Below are 14622 nucleotides of genomic sequence, written 5' to 3'. Positions count from 1 at the left end.
GGAGGCTTTGGGGCAGCCTTGGGTTGCTGTGACAGAGGTATCGGGTAATTCTAGTTTACTTCATGCCCTGAATGAACTAGATTTTCTATTTCTCATCAATGCAGGGATGAACCCCATTACAGGCATAATGGGTCCCAGCTTATTTTCAGAATAAATCTTCATCCCAAATATCTTGCCTCACAAGATGGCTGCAATCTGATACTTGGGAAGTTTGAATAAGATTAGAAAGTCTCTCGTGAAATGGAGAGTATGTACTGCACTAAATATTAGTTGATTTGTTGGTTTTTATTTTTAAATCTTCTTCATTGCATGCAGTTGAGGTAAAATATGTTTATAATTAGCTAACTGGTCATTTTTCTTCCTTTCTGTCAGTACATACTTGATCCCATTTGATGAAAGACAGCTTGCAATAACATAATTGTAGAAATTTACTTTAGAGGTTGGAACATTTGTATTTATTCTAAGATATGTGTCACAGTAAATGTGTCCCTGCTTTAATGCGTTCCCTCATTAATACATTTGTATCAACATATTAGATTCAAATTTACTCAGTTTTTTGTTTGTTGCAAGAACAGGAGTATGAAAATGAAAATATGGAAAATAATTGTGCTATGTATTAATTGGGTAACATTTATCATTTATTTAACATTATTAAAATAATTTAACATTATTTTAATGTCTGCTTTTTACCAGTTCATTAGCTATTAGTTGAGCTTAGTTCTTTAAGATTGACTTTTTATCTGTAAGAGAGCTTACAAACGTGTTGTAAACATTAATGTTCGGTTACCACTTTACTACAGCTTAATTTTTTTTTTTTTGTAGGCATATTCATTATTGTAGATATCAAGGCACATACTGAGTGCTTATAGCAGTTTCTTTTATCTTCATGTTGTAAAATTTTTCTGGCCATTAGATTGAAAGACATTTATTGCTGTTGCAAAATTAATTAGAACATACTCCTCAATTACAAGCATTTTTTTGTAAGTAAGTTCTTATTAATGTTGTGCAAGTACTTCATAATATACAACCTACATTAATAAAGTATTAATAAAGAAATTTATATAAAACTATAGCTAATGTGTAACCTTTTAACTTTTTATAACTACTGGCTTACTCTTAGGAAGAGCTTATTAATGCTATAGTTCATAGTAAAAGTACAATAATGCAGATGCATACTAACCTGGTCATTGTAAATGTATTGCTAGTTCATAGCGACTTCTGATTACCAGGACACCTGAATATGTCCTATTCCTACCATGCACAAGTATTGCAAAGTGTTCATTTACCAGCAGTAACTACCATTTTAGGTCTGTTCTGGATTTATTATTATTATTATTATTATTATTATGTTTAACCTGTTTATATTCTTATAATCTGTCATTCCGTGCTTTTTGATTTGTAGTTGTAAATAAAGGTTTATTTAACCAAACAGTTCAAATGTAATATCCTATTCACATGGTAGAACATTCCCCCAAATTAGTTCTTTAAAATTGTATTGTTTTTATTATCCTTGGCCTTAGCTGAACTGAGCATTGTCTTCTCTGACAGTTGATATGCTGCAAAGGGAAAAGAAAGACTCGGGTGTTGGAAAGTCATTGTAGATTTTTTCCCTAAATGATTGTGCCATGAATAAAATGCGGAAAGTTATTGAGTTATTATGCAAGTTATTTTTCTGTGCTGGGAAGGAACAATGTTTTCCATAATGACCATACATGATTCTGAATGGGATATATTGGATCACTTTGTTGGTCTGCTGGGATAGAAGAGAAGCTTGAATGGAATAAAGATAATGCTCCTGAAATATAGAGTTTCTCTGCAGGTAACAGAATACAGTCTCCCGGATGTTATAAAACCCTTAACCGATTTCATGACTCTCAGTATGTCATTCAGTTATGTCATTTTAGACAAGTGAAGACATAATACACTTAAATGTATTCTCCCAATTTATACACTTACAGAATGTTATTTTTTTTAATTGTTTTTATAATTTTTTTTTAAAGCTGATTTTAAACCATTGATACTCTTCAGAATTCTAAACTTAATTAAGCACTTAATTAACTGTACTTTTCACATATCTCATCCTGTGTTAATAGCACACAAAAACAAGGCATGCAAAATCCCTTCACCAAACTGGACAAATCCAGAACTGTCCACTTAAGAAAAACTTCAACAATTGTGTCAGAAATTTCACCGCAGGGTTTTTATGTCAGTTTCGTTATTATTTTCATTTTGTAACTACATATTTTAGACCAGACTTTTTCTGTGCCAGAAAAAAAGATATAAGCACAATAGAACATGATTAACCGTCCACACTGAGTTAAAAATATTGTTAATTTATTGATATTAGTAAGTAAACTTCCAAAAATCTAAAATTTACATAATGTATCTACTTTTTTCCCCATAGTTTCACTCACTTTTTTATTTTAACCATTTGAACTGTAGTTAAATTTAATCATTGTCACCCAAGACAATGTGTCTTTCACCATTAAATTCATCTTTATCAAGAAGGATTTCCTTTTTTCTGAGATTCCTTGATTATGTGATTAACAGTAGAGAAGGCAACTCTCTATTTATGTCTGTAGCGTATTCTCACTAATTTGAATCATAAGGAAGTTATGCTAGTATTCGATGATGCAAGATGCGCCGTCATGGCTTTATGAACTTTAAGTTCATAGAAGCAGAGTACATTTAGCCTGTGGGCAGATGTTAAATTTACATGTCCCAGTTTCATCAGTGTTTTTTTGTTGTTACTTTACCCTGCTTTTGTAGTTTTTATCCCTCTTACACAACATAATCTTGCTGGAGTATCAAATGATTCACCAAATTCCTCTCATGTGTTGTCAATCATAGAAAGCACATATGATTATTTAATTCCAAAATGAATTAAATAATTATTATTTGATTAATAATTAATTATTTAATTCATTTTGTTGAGCTCCATGTTTGGGAGCCATTAAATATGTAGTGTCTTTACCTGTCCAATTTTAGCTTGGACATGTAGGTCATCATGTTAGATGACTTTACATAATATCTAGCGCAATTAGCTAGAAATTATTAGTAATGAATTATGCTCATTGACCCACTGTAGGTTCTTGGCTCCGAAATTGAATCTGAACTAGAAGCAATAATTCTGTACAAGAAAGGTGCACACACAAACAAATAACCAAGGATTGGTTTTATCAAACAGCTGGTTTATTAAGTGTAATGTCAAATAATGAATATTGATTATACATTCATACAATGAAATAAATTACAGAGATACATGAGGGAACAGGGAGATTAATATATGAGGTAATTTTTCTTTGATAATTACTCTAAATTCTAAAAAAGCTATTATATATCCCAGCAAAGCATTCAGCACAACTCCTTAGTTATGAAGAAAAGAAATCATGTGACCTTACGTATCCGTGGAGATAGCTGGGAGTAAGTCACTGGTGCGCTGTGGTTTCTGGCGCAGGATTTCCGCTGCTGGGCTTTCTGGAGCACTGCAGCTGCTGGCATTCCTCTTCTCCCTCTTTGCCAGATACACGGCGACCACTCCGTCGGAGCTGGTGGCGTTCTGAAAGTCTCTGTGGGAATTCTGTCATCGCTGATCTGCCTCCTTGTGAGAGAGACATCCATGCAAGTGTCTCCTGGGCTTTTTCTCAGAAGGTCATTCTGAGTTTGCGTGTGTCATCCTCCTCCGCCGCTGATCCTGAAGCTCTTATCATCACTTTGAGGGTCTGAGGTCTCCTTCAATGCTCTGGGTGTGGCATTGAATTTTTGCTGGAATAAACTATAGTACTTTTAACTATAGTTTTCTACTAGATATAAAATTAACATAAACGTCTGATTGTAAGTTTTGGATTTGTTCTATCTGCACCCTGCTTGAGGAGCCCAAGACTGTTTAAGAGAGAGCCATAAGAGTCTGACACCTGAGAGGTGCCTGCAGAGAGCTGGAGAACTCTAGAGAGAGCCAGGGCTCTGCCTTAACTGACCCTATCTGAGAAGCATTGTCTGCTGGAAGCAAGAGAGAGAAATTCTTCCTAAATTCTCTTTCTGCTCTTCTCCTGTTCTGAGTTCTGTTCTAAGAGCTGGAGTGTGACTTAGAGTGCATGTTCTCTCTCTCCCGAAAAAGCCTTTTGAGAAAGCCGGTTTTTAACCAGAACTTAGAAAACCCGCCTTGAATACCTGATTGGTCCTCAGGGATTGAGGATTGGAGCATCTCTTGCCCCTGATTGGCTGTTTCCTGTACCTTGGTAGTGACATCACCTAAAATTTATGACTCTTGACAAGACAAAGACTTGAAGACTATCCCTGTTGAATGAATATCCCAGAATTCTGAATCATACTTTTGCATTATGAGATTATATGTTAACACAAGTAATATCATTCACACACAAACCATGTTTTACATCATTCTTAACCAAATTACACACAGAGTATGTGGCTACCTTGGTTCCTACATAAGTTCATATAAAAAGGTGATTTAAAATATATGTAAATTAATTCCACCCATTTTGATTGTCTAAATGGAATTCATTTCACACAGTGGTACACGTATAACTTCAAACCGTTTTAAACCAATGGGAATTAAGGTTTAATTCTGTAGTTTGAGAAGTTCTTAATAAAGCAGTTTTACACAGAGCTTAAACTGATCCATGGGAGTGTCTCCAAAAGATCCCTCTCTTGACCCTGGGACCTTGGGTCATAAACCATTCTGGAGTGAGGTTTTATGACTCTGCTCTGGGTGTTATCTCAAATTCCCATCTGCTTGCGTAATGAGAAGGGAGACTGAGAGTGGAGAAAGGTCTTTCTGCATATTAAGATAACTTTCAGCATAAAGTCCCCAAAAGTATAAAGTCTTTTTATTAAAATTTAATAAAACCTATTCATCTCCACTACAAGAACTATCTTAAAACATACAAAACATTCTTGCTGGTTTTGTTGGTGCTATTTGTCATGTTTTTATTGTGCTCCAATACTTGCATGTGTATGTTGGTTTATTGCTGTTATTATGTAAGTTGGGCAGTACTCAGGATTGACACATTGACTACTACAACAACAAAATACCTCACTGACACTACACTGTAAACCACAGTCTCTGGTGTGGCTCTAAGTGTTAACATTTAAAATGTGTATATTGAAATTCTGGATTTTTCTCAGTGTATTATTTGAGCTTCTATTACTTCCTTTACACAATTTTGTCACTGTGTGACATCACAAGGTGCAATCAAAATGGTTTTCATGACTAATTTTCTGTAAACACTTGCGTAATTCTCCAGGGCCGGTGACATCACTTGGCATTTTTCTTAATTGAAACTTTCTGCCTATGGACTGACCTCTATGAGCAGCTCCACTTTTCTCCTCCTTGATCATCTGCAAAATTTTAATAATTGGAGCATACTAGTTACTGAATAATTGTTACAGAGTATGGACAAAAGTTGCTGGAGAGAATCAGGAAGAGACAGTGCAAAACATGTATGGAGGGCCAAAAATGACAAAGTAAGAAAGAACTGCAGTAATATATAAAGAAATAAAAATGCTAATGTTTACATTAATTCATTCACATCTACATTTGTTATGAAAAGGGTGTGTGAGAAAGAAATATAGATAGACACACCTATTTATATAGGTGAGTTTACTTTTTCCTTCATTTAATTGTCATGTACAAAACAAAGCAAATTACTTTTCATAGATCGTTGCATTAGAGTCTAAATTTAGCATGTGCCAGTTTTATTTTTAGCCCTAGTACAATGAATGCTCTTGAGTTACTTACATATTACATCAGCAAAGAGGAAATTCTGGTTCTGAGACACAACTGGTTTATGATCATTCTTTTATTCTTTTATTTTTATTTATGTATTTTTTTTATTATTATTATTATTGACATGCTTGCATCAAAAATTAGAAGTTAGAAGTACATAGGCCACAATTTTATGCAGTGTGTGAGGTTATGTTTCCTTCTATTAAAAATACCTTTAGTCTATGTAGGGGAATACCCTAAGATATATTTTTTAATGAGGACGGGATAGGCCAAGTCATTGTTTCCTAACTAATTAAGAATACAATGTAATGAATTGTGTTTTTTGGGTAACACCAGGAAGATCATATTTATTATATCAGTCAAGTATTTTTGAAAAAACTGTGCTGGCATTCATCTTCATAACTTTGTAGCATTGTACTGTGGGGTGGGGTAAACCTTACAAATAGGTGGCGTTTGAAATTAGTTCAATTAAAAAAACTTACATTTAGTTTGAAAATCTGGAGCAATTGTTAAACATATGCAAAATGTATTAATTCAAAGAGCTTTAGCTTCAAAGTCAAATCTATGCTTCAAAATGACCCTCTCCCGTTACCCATCCTGTTCCATTAAGGGGGCCTATGGATCCACCACCCAAGAAAGAGACAGTACCCACGGTGAAACGGCCGGATGAATGGAAGGATCCTTGGCGTAGGTCTAAGTCCCCCAGGCGACGGCCAGGGCTCTTGGGATCTCCGCCACGTGGGCGTAGACGGCACAGGCCCTCTGGCTCATCTGTCTCACTTTCTAACTCCTCTCGGTAATAACAAAAGTTGTCACTGTCACTTTTCAGTCATTATCACAGCAAATAAAACACATACCACTGAAGTACATGGACAAAGATAATCAGAAAATCATTGAAGGCTTTTTATTAATGCGACAATAGTGCCCTATATGAGGTTCATTTGTGTTAGTCCTTATAATAGACTAGTAAGTCAAGTTTATTTATAGAATGTGTGTAAAATATTACAATACTCTATCTTATTTTTTTTGCCAGGTCACCCAATATTTTCTGTATATTTTCTCTAACCTTCTCAGAAACTTGATTAATTGTGTATTGAATGTTTATTCTTGATAGTGACAGGTGTTTTGTTCTTGTGTTTGTGCATTCTATATTATGAGCAGTGGCATGGAAAGTTAGTGAGGAGGAAGTACTAACCACTTTTTCTCTTCTCAGGTCTTCATCCCGGTCTTCTTCATACACAGGCTCTGGTTCCTCGCGTTCAAGGTCCCGCTCCCATTCACACTCTTCTTCCGCCAGCTCTTACTCCTCCCACTCCTCCCAGCACAGTTCTTTCACTGGAAGCCGATCCAGGCAAGATAATCATGCACACAGAGGCATGCTTCATGTGACGAGTGGATTAATACCACCACTGTTTAACAATGCTGAGACTGTAATAGAGTATCATTCTTGAGCTCTTAACAAGGAAGATGCTCTTATTACCTTTGTGAATCCTTGCAAAACAATATAGGTTCCCGTCAGTAAATAGTTAATCCATTGTCCACTAGGTTTAAGTGTTTTTGGTGAATTTTTAGTGCATCTGTCAATATGTTTGTTTATTTATGTACAGATCCAGATCCTACTCATCATCTCCCTCCCCTACACCTTCAGCTCAGAGGAACACCAACAAGATTAAGGCAGAACAGCCTCCTGGGTGTGTAAAAAGAGTGTATTCAGTCCCTCATTCACATTTATTAATAACTCATGTCCTGTGTTAATATGCTTTTCATGTTCTCTACTTAAAATGCTTCCCTACAATGCTGCAGTTATGCTTTGAACTTAAAAGAAAGCTTTTAATAATAATAGGCACTTTCCTCCACTCGTTTGTGTGGAGTGTGGGTGTGTGTACTGTAACACTGAAAGCTGTAACAACCACCAAAATTGACCTCAGCATGTAAGCTGGGGAAACCCTCACCTGTCAGTCAACTGTTTTATGTAATTTTGCTCTTCGCCAAGGTATGCTTGCTGAGTGCAGGCATGTGTTGCTTGCATTAGTTTAAGTACTGCATGCAAACAGAAATGTGTTTTCTTCCTCAAGCCACCCGCTGAAGCCTGGTGCACTGCCCCCTCCACGCAGGGACAAAGGCCATCCCAAGAAAATTCCCAGTCCATTACTGCCAGGCCAGCCAGGAAAGCCCCAAAAAGCCTTTACAGATGGAAGCAAACCTCCTAGCACTCGTGAGGCAGGCAGACAACTTCCAGTCCGTGAGCCAGGAAAACCCACCAACATAAGGGAAGGCAGAAGGAAAGAGCACCCACCACACAAACCTCGCAGGTACAATATTAATTTACTTATGGCTTTTGTAGAGAAAAACCTTCATTTTGTCATATGATGCCAGCTGTTATAATTTTATTTTTATTTTTTCATTTGTTTTATTCCTTAATCCGTTTCCCTGCCCTTTCCAGTGGCAGATATTCAGTATTCATTAAGACTGTAATATTCCCATATTGTATTTGCCTGTTTTGAAATCATTGTTAGTGTATATAGCCTGTCCAGCTTCAGTTTATTGACTGAGGAAAATGCTTGATTATAAAACAGATCCTTAAATTGTCGCTTTGGTTTAATCATGTGATACAAAATTGGAGAACTGAGTTTGTGCCTAAAACAATGTGCATGTATGTGCCAGGAAATTCATTAAGTAGTTGAAAAGAGTCATAGATGAAAAGCTTCACCATGAATAGAAGGAATAAAATAAGAAATTGCCCTCAATTTGTGTAAGGTGGAGATTTAAAAGACAATTTATATAGAGTTAAAGTAGTTTTCATAATAAAACAAGTCAGATGCATTTTATTGGCTGAGTTTATTTTATAAGTTCTAAAATGAAACTACTGATCTACTGTCTATCAGACTACTGTCAGATTTCATACGCTCAATCAACAAAATCTCACAAAACCTTTAAATACTGTAGCACTGAAGGGGAAAGGGTTCTCTCTCTCTTTCTCTCAGAAATGAAATGAAAAAAATAAATAAATAACCTGAAATGAAAAATGGGTAAAGTTGAGCAGGACATGCTTATTAGTAAAGTCTTTAGTGTATTCTAAGACTTGCAGAAACCTGTTAAAGCATTAATGTTGTTTTGTTGATTATTATGTCAATGGGGACGGGACGGGACGTGATTAGAGTAAACATTGTTAAGGAGCAAGTATATTAGGGACAGGATGTTGGCCTCTGATGTGTAGCTTTTGCTGAAAAAGGCACAAGTGTGTTTATATCCATTTTTTATACATAATGGAGAAACACACTTCAACTTGGAAGATAGGGAGCAGGAAAATGTAAAGTTTTGTTGCATGAGGACCTGCAGAGTAGGTGGTTTCACATATGTGGGTTTTCCTATTCAAAATTCTAATGACCCCAAGCTATAAAATATAACGCTTTGTTTGCTTATCTTGTTTGAATAAAAATCTCCCTTGGCTCCACCTGCTCATAAGCAGTGTTTATGTGTGGAAGCCAATGTGCTCTCACATGGAATTCCTTATGGTTTTGCATAATATTTTACCTTTATGTTTTTATAGCTGCTTTTTTTCCCTTCTTAAATATGCAATATTGTCCCAGCATTCTGTATTGGAGCAATACATTTTACTGTTATTAGTTCCTTTCCTAAATCCCTTGTTGTTTATTTTATATAAATAAAATATTAATTTTTTTTTTATATTAAGTTTTTTTAATTTAAAAAACTTAATTTATGTGTTTAATGTTTAGAATAATATCTACTATATTTTATAATTAGAGTTTCAATTTTATATATATATATATATATATATATATATATATATATATATATATATATATATATATATATATATATATATATATATATATATATATATATATATATATATGCATATATGCTGTACCAACTGCTTTTGGTCTTTGTTTCAGGCGGACGCTAAGCGGCAGTGTGAGTGGAAGTGGCAGCAGTTACTCTGGCTCCAGCTCACGTTCAAGATCTCGATCGTCGTCTGCCTCCCTTTCTCATTCCAGATCTGGATCACGCAAATCAAGGTGTGTGCTGCATTACATGCAACAATAAATGTCAATATTGATTGCAGATATATTTCCGTCTGTGTGATAAAACACATGTTATTGTATTACCTTTGTTTACCTTGTTTTACTGGGGGATGTTGTATTGTTGGTTTTGCAGGTCCCTGTCAGTAAGCAGTGTTTCCTCAGTATCGTCTGCCTCCTCCAGTAGCAGCTCAGCACGGAGTGCCGACACTGATGATATGTATGCAGATCTTGCTAGCCCAGTCTCCTCAGCCAGCTCCCATTCCCCCACACCAGGCCACCCACGGAAGGAGCGTGGCCCACCACGAGAACGAACATCCACACGGGACAGGGAGCCTGAGAAAGACAGAGGCATGTATTCTGTGCATAGTGAGGTTTTTGTCCATATATTTTATATTTCCAAGTCAGAAATATAGGATTGAACAACATGTTTAGATTGAAACTAGTTAAATTTGGACTTGTCTGTTGTGAGTCAGAACTAATTTTATATATATATATATATATATATATATATATATATATATAATTATTATTATTATTATTATTATTATTATTTTTTTTTTTTTTTTTTTTTTTTTTTTTTTTTTTGTGTGTGTGTGTGGACTTTGCCCACATTAACAGTTGTCACATGTTTAATCCAGGAAAACTCCCCAAGAAGGATGAGAACTTTAAAGATGAGAGGAAGAAGGTTGACCCCTCTGACCTCCCACCTAAAGCTGAATCAGGTGTGCCAAGGTCTGGACCTGGAAATCGTGGACATGCAATGAATGCACCACCAGTGGGTCCTCCAGGGGCATATGGATCACATAAGGATATCAAACTTACTCTGGTCAATAAGGTCGCTGTGCTTTTTAATGAGATTTATTTTGTTATATTTAATGCAAATATCTAACCTGTGACTAATGCTATCTCTAGCAGCAGGCAGACAGAAGTAATAGAAAGCGGTACTTCCCTGCAGACAAAGAAAGGCCAACATCCCCTCTCAACAAGAGAAGAGCATTGTCTCCTGACAGAGGTAATTACTATTTAATGGTATTTGTGAAGTAAGGTAAAACCTCAAACACCCACATAGATCAACCTATAACTTATAAATTCTTCATACAGACGTGCATATGTTTGTAGCCTGTGTGGTTAGGACTTGGTTGCAAGAACTCCGGAAATCCTACTAGAGAGAAACTCTTTCTTGGTCAAGTTTCATTTCTTTAAACATGCCACAGACAAACACCAGGCCACACATTGAGGCGGTCACTGGAATATTGAAACTCAATTTTCCACAGGTCGAGACAGGAGGATGCCTGGACGCTCACCACTCTCACCAAGAATGGATAGTTCTAGAGGCCAGGATTCTCGGCTATTGCCGCCACAAGGTGAAAGGTATGCACGCGAATTTCAGGGTTTGTTTTTTTTTTCCTTTTTTCCCCTCTCCACTGCCTAAGATATTCCACCAGATGTATCTTTACCATGGACAGAGTCCCAATGTATGCTTTTGAAAATAAGTTGTTTCACCAGGCACTTCTCTTGCTGTTTCTAATTTCACCCTGGCAGGATTTAGGATCAGGTGACCTACAGGGATTTTATTCTGTTTTTATAACTGAATTGCGCTAACATTACTTACTTAGGGGGGGACTTCTGAGAACCTCATGATAGTTAAGTAAGCAAGCTGTGTGAAATATTTGTAAAAAGACACTAGTTCAGTTTTGGTGAACTGTAGAAAATGTGTAATAAATTTTATAAAATTCCCACTGTAGAACTATGTCATCTCTGACCTTTGATTAACTACACCACACAGCCCAGCACATATGACGTGACTAAATTCTTTTGACAAAGGTGTTATAAAGCATCTTTCAATGTCCCAAAGACCTTGATTATAATAGGAATGAACACGTAACATGACAAAACATCAGACAAGTCGAAAAAAGATGTCAGGAACATGTAACACAGTACGAGTTTGAGAACAAGATTTATTGTAACACAGGTTACAATCAATTTTAGGAGAGAGGAGCATTGTATGCAAGGGCAAATTTAATTCAATCATAAGTTAATAACTTGGTTAGTTGGATAGATATTCTAACAATGCTAGCTAATTGTAAAATATTTGGAATGCATGCAACAAAGGATCGTTAGAATGAAATTTTGTATGTGTTATTCTGTAACACTTGACTACTTTTTTTATTCCTCCTTAGGAAGCGTCCCCTGTCTCCACCACCTAAGTCCTCTGGGAAAGGCCCTGCTGTGTCGACAGGTAAGTCTGCTGCTCCAGTGCCAGCCACTGGCTCTGGCTCCAGCTCAGGGAAACCCAGCAGTACCCTGTCCCGACGTGAGGAGCTACTGAAGCAGCTTAAGGCTGTAGAGGATGCCATTGCTCGCAAAAGAGCCAAGATCCCCGGCAAGTAAACGACCAGGTCTGCCTCGCATCGGTCACTAAAAGACAGTGTGTTTTCTAGAAGTGGATAAAAACAGTCACTGTTCTTAAAGCTACAGGCCTTCACATACATGTCCTGGAGTACAGAGACCACTGATATGTTTCTGTCTGTTTGCCCTCAGAGAGAAGTTGGCTACATTTTATATTATGCTACAGTCATTGAGGGTTTAACATCTCCTGTATGTTCTTGAAAGAAGATGGAACCTTTACAGTAGTGTCTCTAAGCGCAGAAAAGTGTACATTTTTTTTCTTTTTGCCCTCTCCCAATGTCTCTCGCATCATTTCCCTTCTCTCCCCACCTGCAGTCTTTCCATTCATCGCTTGTATCTTGCTCTGCTATTTTAAGAGGCTAAAATCACTCTACATTTTGAAGATCTTGGAAAACTGCCTCCCTGCTCCTGGTTTTGTGTGCAACAGCCTGCCATTTATCTCACAAATTTGGAGACCCTGGAAGCTGCTTTCTCAGGACCTCATGTTTACTGTGGTCCCCTTTTACTCAACATGCTCTTTCTCCGGTTCTGTATGTTCAGCATTTACTGGCTGTGCTTTGTTTCTCACTGTGTACAAATATTGTAAACCAGATGACAATAAACACCTGTCTCTTAAAGTGTATGAGAACAAATGACAGTGATGTGAAGTATTGCTTTTATAAGGTCTGCGTTGATTTTGTCCAATAGCTCTTTACATAAAAAATGTATTTTATTTTGTCCCTTATTTTTTAGTTGAGTGTGAGAGGCTGTCCTTGACACTGAGATAAGGAAGAATTCCGTCTCGCTTTTTGTGACATAAAAGCTTCTAAATAAACTATTTTGATAAAGAGAATAGACTGATATGCTTTCTCCTGTGATTTTGTCAGTGCCTGTTAGGCAGGCATTAGTATGGGAAATGCGGGGTCATGCATTGTAATCTGAAATTGGTTTATGTGCTTATCTGCTGATACAATACATAAATGTGGAACTTGGAAGTGTATTTAATTTACTAATACGGCTAAATGTAACTTTTTTTTTGTAGGATTAAGTGTTATATGAAGTACAATAGTCATGAAATCAAATATCTAATGTCACTCAACTCTGGGATTTTTAAAGCAGTTATCTTTCAATATATCTGAGATACCCGTGTGTCCTTATTTCCTCTGTTTCGCTCTGTATAGCACTGCTTGAGCTGGGTTTTTACTAGGCAGTTAAACCAATAAGTAATTTGAATCCTCTTGTGTCAATTCAACTATCACTCTCAGATTTCACTGGTAATTACTAAAGTTAAAGTACCTCCTCTACATTGTTAACTATATTTTAACATGTCTAGATAGTCTTTCACTAAAAGCTTTGTTAAAGTCTGCTTTCAGTGCTTTATTTTATGGATGAGATCTCCCTTCCTATGAAGTAAAGAGAATGTACAGTTGTATAGTTCACATTGGCTTTCATCATGACCTTGTAAGTTTGAAACTTCCAGGTGTGGACAAACATGCTGAAAATGAAAGTTGTGTATATTTTCTCATTGTCATGATCAGTGCAGTGATTTTTAGATTGTGGTTGCTCTGGGTTGAACAGGCCAATCTTTTTTTTTTTTTTTTTTAATGAAAATATTCTTTTTGTCTGTTTCCTTTTCTCAATAACAATGCTTACAAATTGTTGTAGGCCCAGAGTAGTGAGTTTAAGGCATTGATGCATGGGCCTAGATCAAAAAGGAAAATGGTTCAAAATTGATGAAACCAATTCGCTTGAGAATCTGTGGACTTTCTCGGCTTGTGGTGTGTCTGGTTCTGTATTTTTTTTGCTTACACACAGGAAAATACAGACAATGCTTTGTAATGGACCACCAGTTTTAGGTCAAATGTCTGGATCTTGTTAAATAGTGTTTATTTGATGGTGACTATATTGATGATCTGCTGTGTTTTTCAAGTTTGATTCCCTCTTTTTATGTCTTTAAAAAATTTTTTTCTTTCCTAAGCAAGAGGGATATCGTATACTGCTTCCTCAGAAATATCCCCTTAAATATGAGTAAAGCAATGGCTAGTGTGTGTTCAGACATGAGGTCATTCCTATCCTCAAAAACACCTTCTAAATAACAAACCGATGAGAAGATCAGATTTCTTTAAGAACACTGTTAGGATGGACACTAACAATCAGGACTGATATTATACAAACTAAACTTACAAAACCGTGGTTGTAATTTATTTTTAAAAAAGATCTGGTGTGGAATGATGTTTAGGACCAATACTTTTCAGCTGAAAATGACCAAGGAATGGCATTAGAAAACACACTACCATTTGGTGGTTCACTCTGGAATGTCAGTCAAAACACATCTAAGGAAACCGTGAACTAATGAATAATGGTGTTATATAAGTTAAGGACTTCAGTGAAGCACTTACTACAAAAATGCTATAGAACTATTAAAACACTGAACTGTTAAAA

General features: G+C 36.2%; 1 protein-coding gene across 4 annotated transcripts in view; it reads left to right on the top strand.

Moving 5' to 3' along the window:
- Window positions 1-13199, top strand: part of zc3h18 (zinc finger CCCH-type containing 18) — a 29083-nt gene extending 15884 nt beyond the window's left edge. The window contains exons 10-19 of one of the 4 annotated variants that reach the window (XM_066685141.1): window positions 6357-6542; window positions 6960-7097; window positions 7354-7437; window positions 7822-8058; window positions 9664-9786; window positions 9926-10140; window positions 10431-10618; window positions 10708-10804; window positions 11067-11163; window positions 11973-13199. In XM_066685141.1, the coding sequence (XP_066541238.1) occupies window positions 6357-6542; window positions 6960-7097; window positions 7354-7437; window positions 7822-8058; window positions 9664-9786; window positions 9926-10140; window positions 10431-10618; window positions 10708-10804; window positions 11067-11163; window positions 11973-12183 (1576 nt within the window). In that variant the 3' untranslated portion in view covers window positions 12184-13199. Of the gene's footprint in view, window positions 1-6356; window positions 6543-6959; window positions 7098-7353; window positions 7438-7821; window positions 8059-9663; window positions 9787-9925; window positions 10141-10430; window positions 10628-10704; window positions 10805-11066; window positions 11164-11972 lie in introns of all 4 variants that reach the window. The other 3 variants (XM_066685140.1, XM_066685138.1, XM_066685139.1) reach the window with 3 other exon arrangements.
- The last annotated feature ends 1423 nt before the right edge of the window (window positions 13200-14622 follow it).

This window comes from Hoplias malabaricus, chromosome 11 (genome assembly GCF_029633855.1).
Source record: "Hoplias malabaricus isolate fHopMal1 chromosome 11, fHopMal1.hap1, whole genome shotgun sequence".
Classification (NCBI taxonomy): domain Eukaryota; kingdom Metazoa; phylum Chordata; class Actinopteri; order Characiformes; family Erythrinidae; genus Hoplias; species Hoplias malabaricus.
This window is presented reverse-complemented; position numbering and strand designations above follow the sequence as displayed.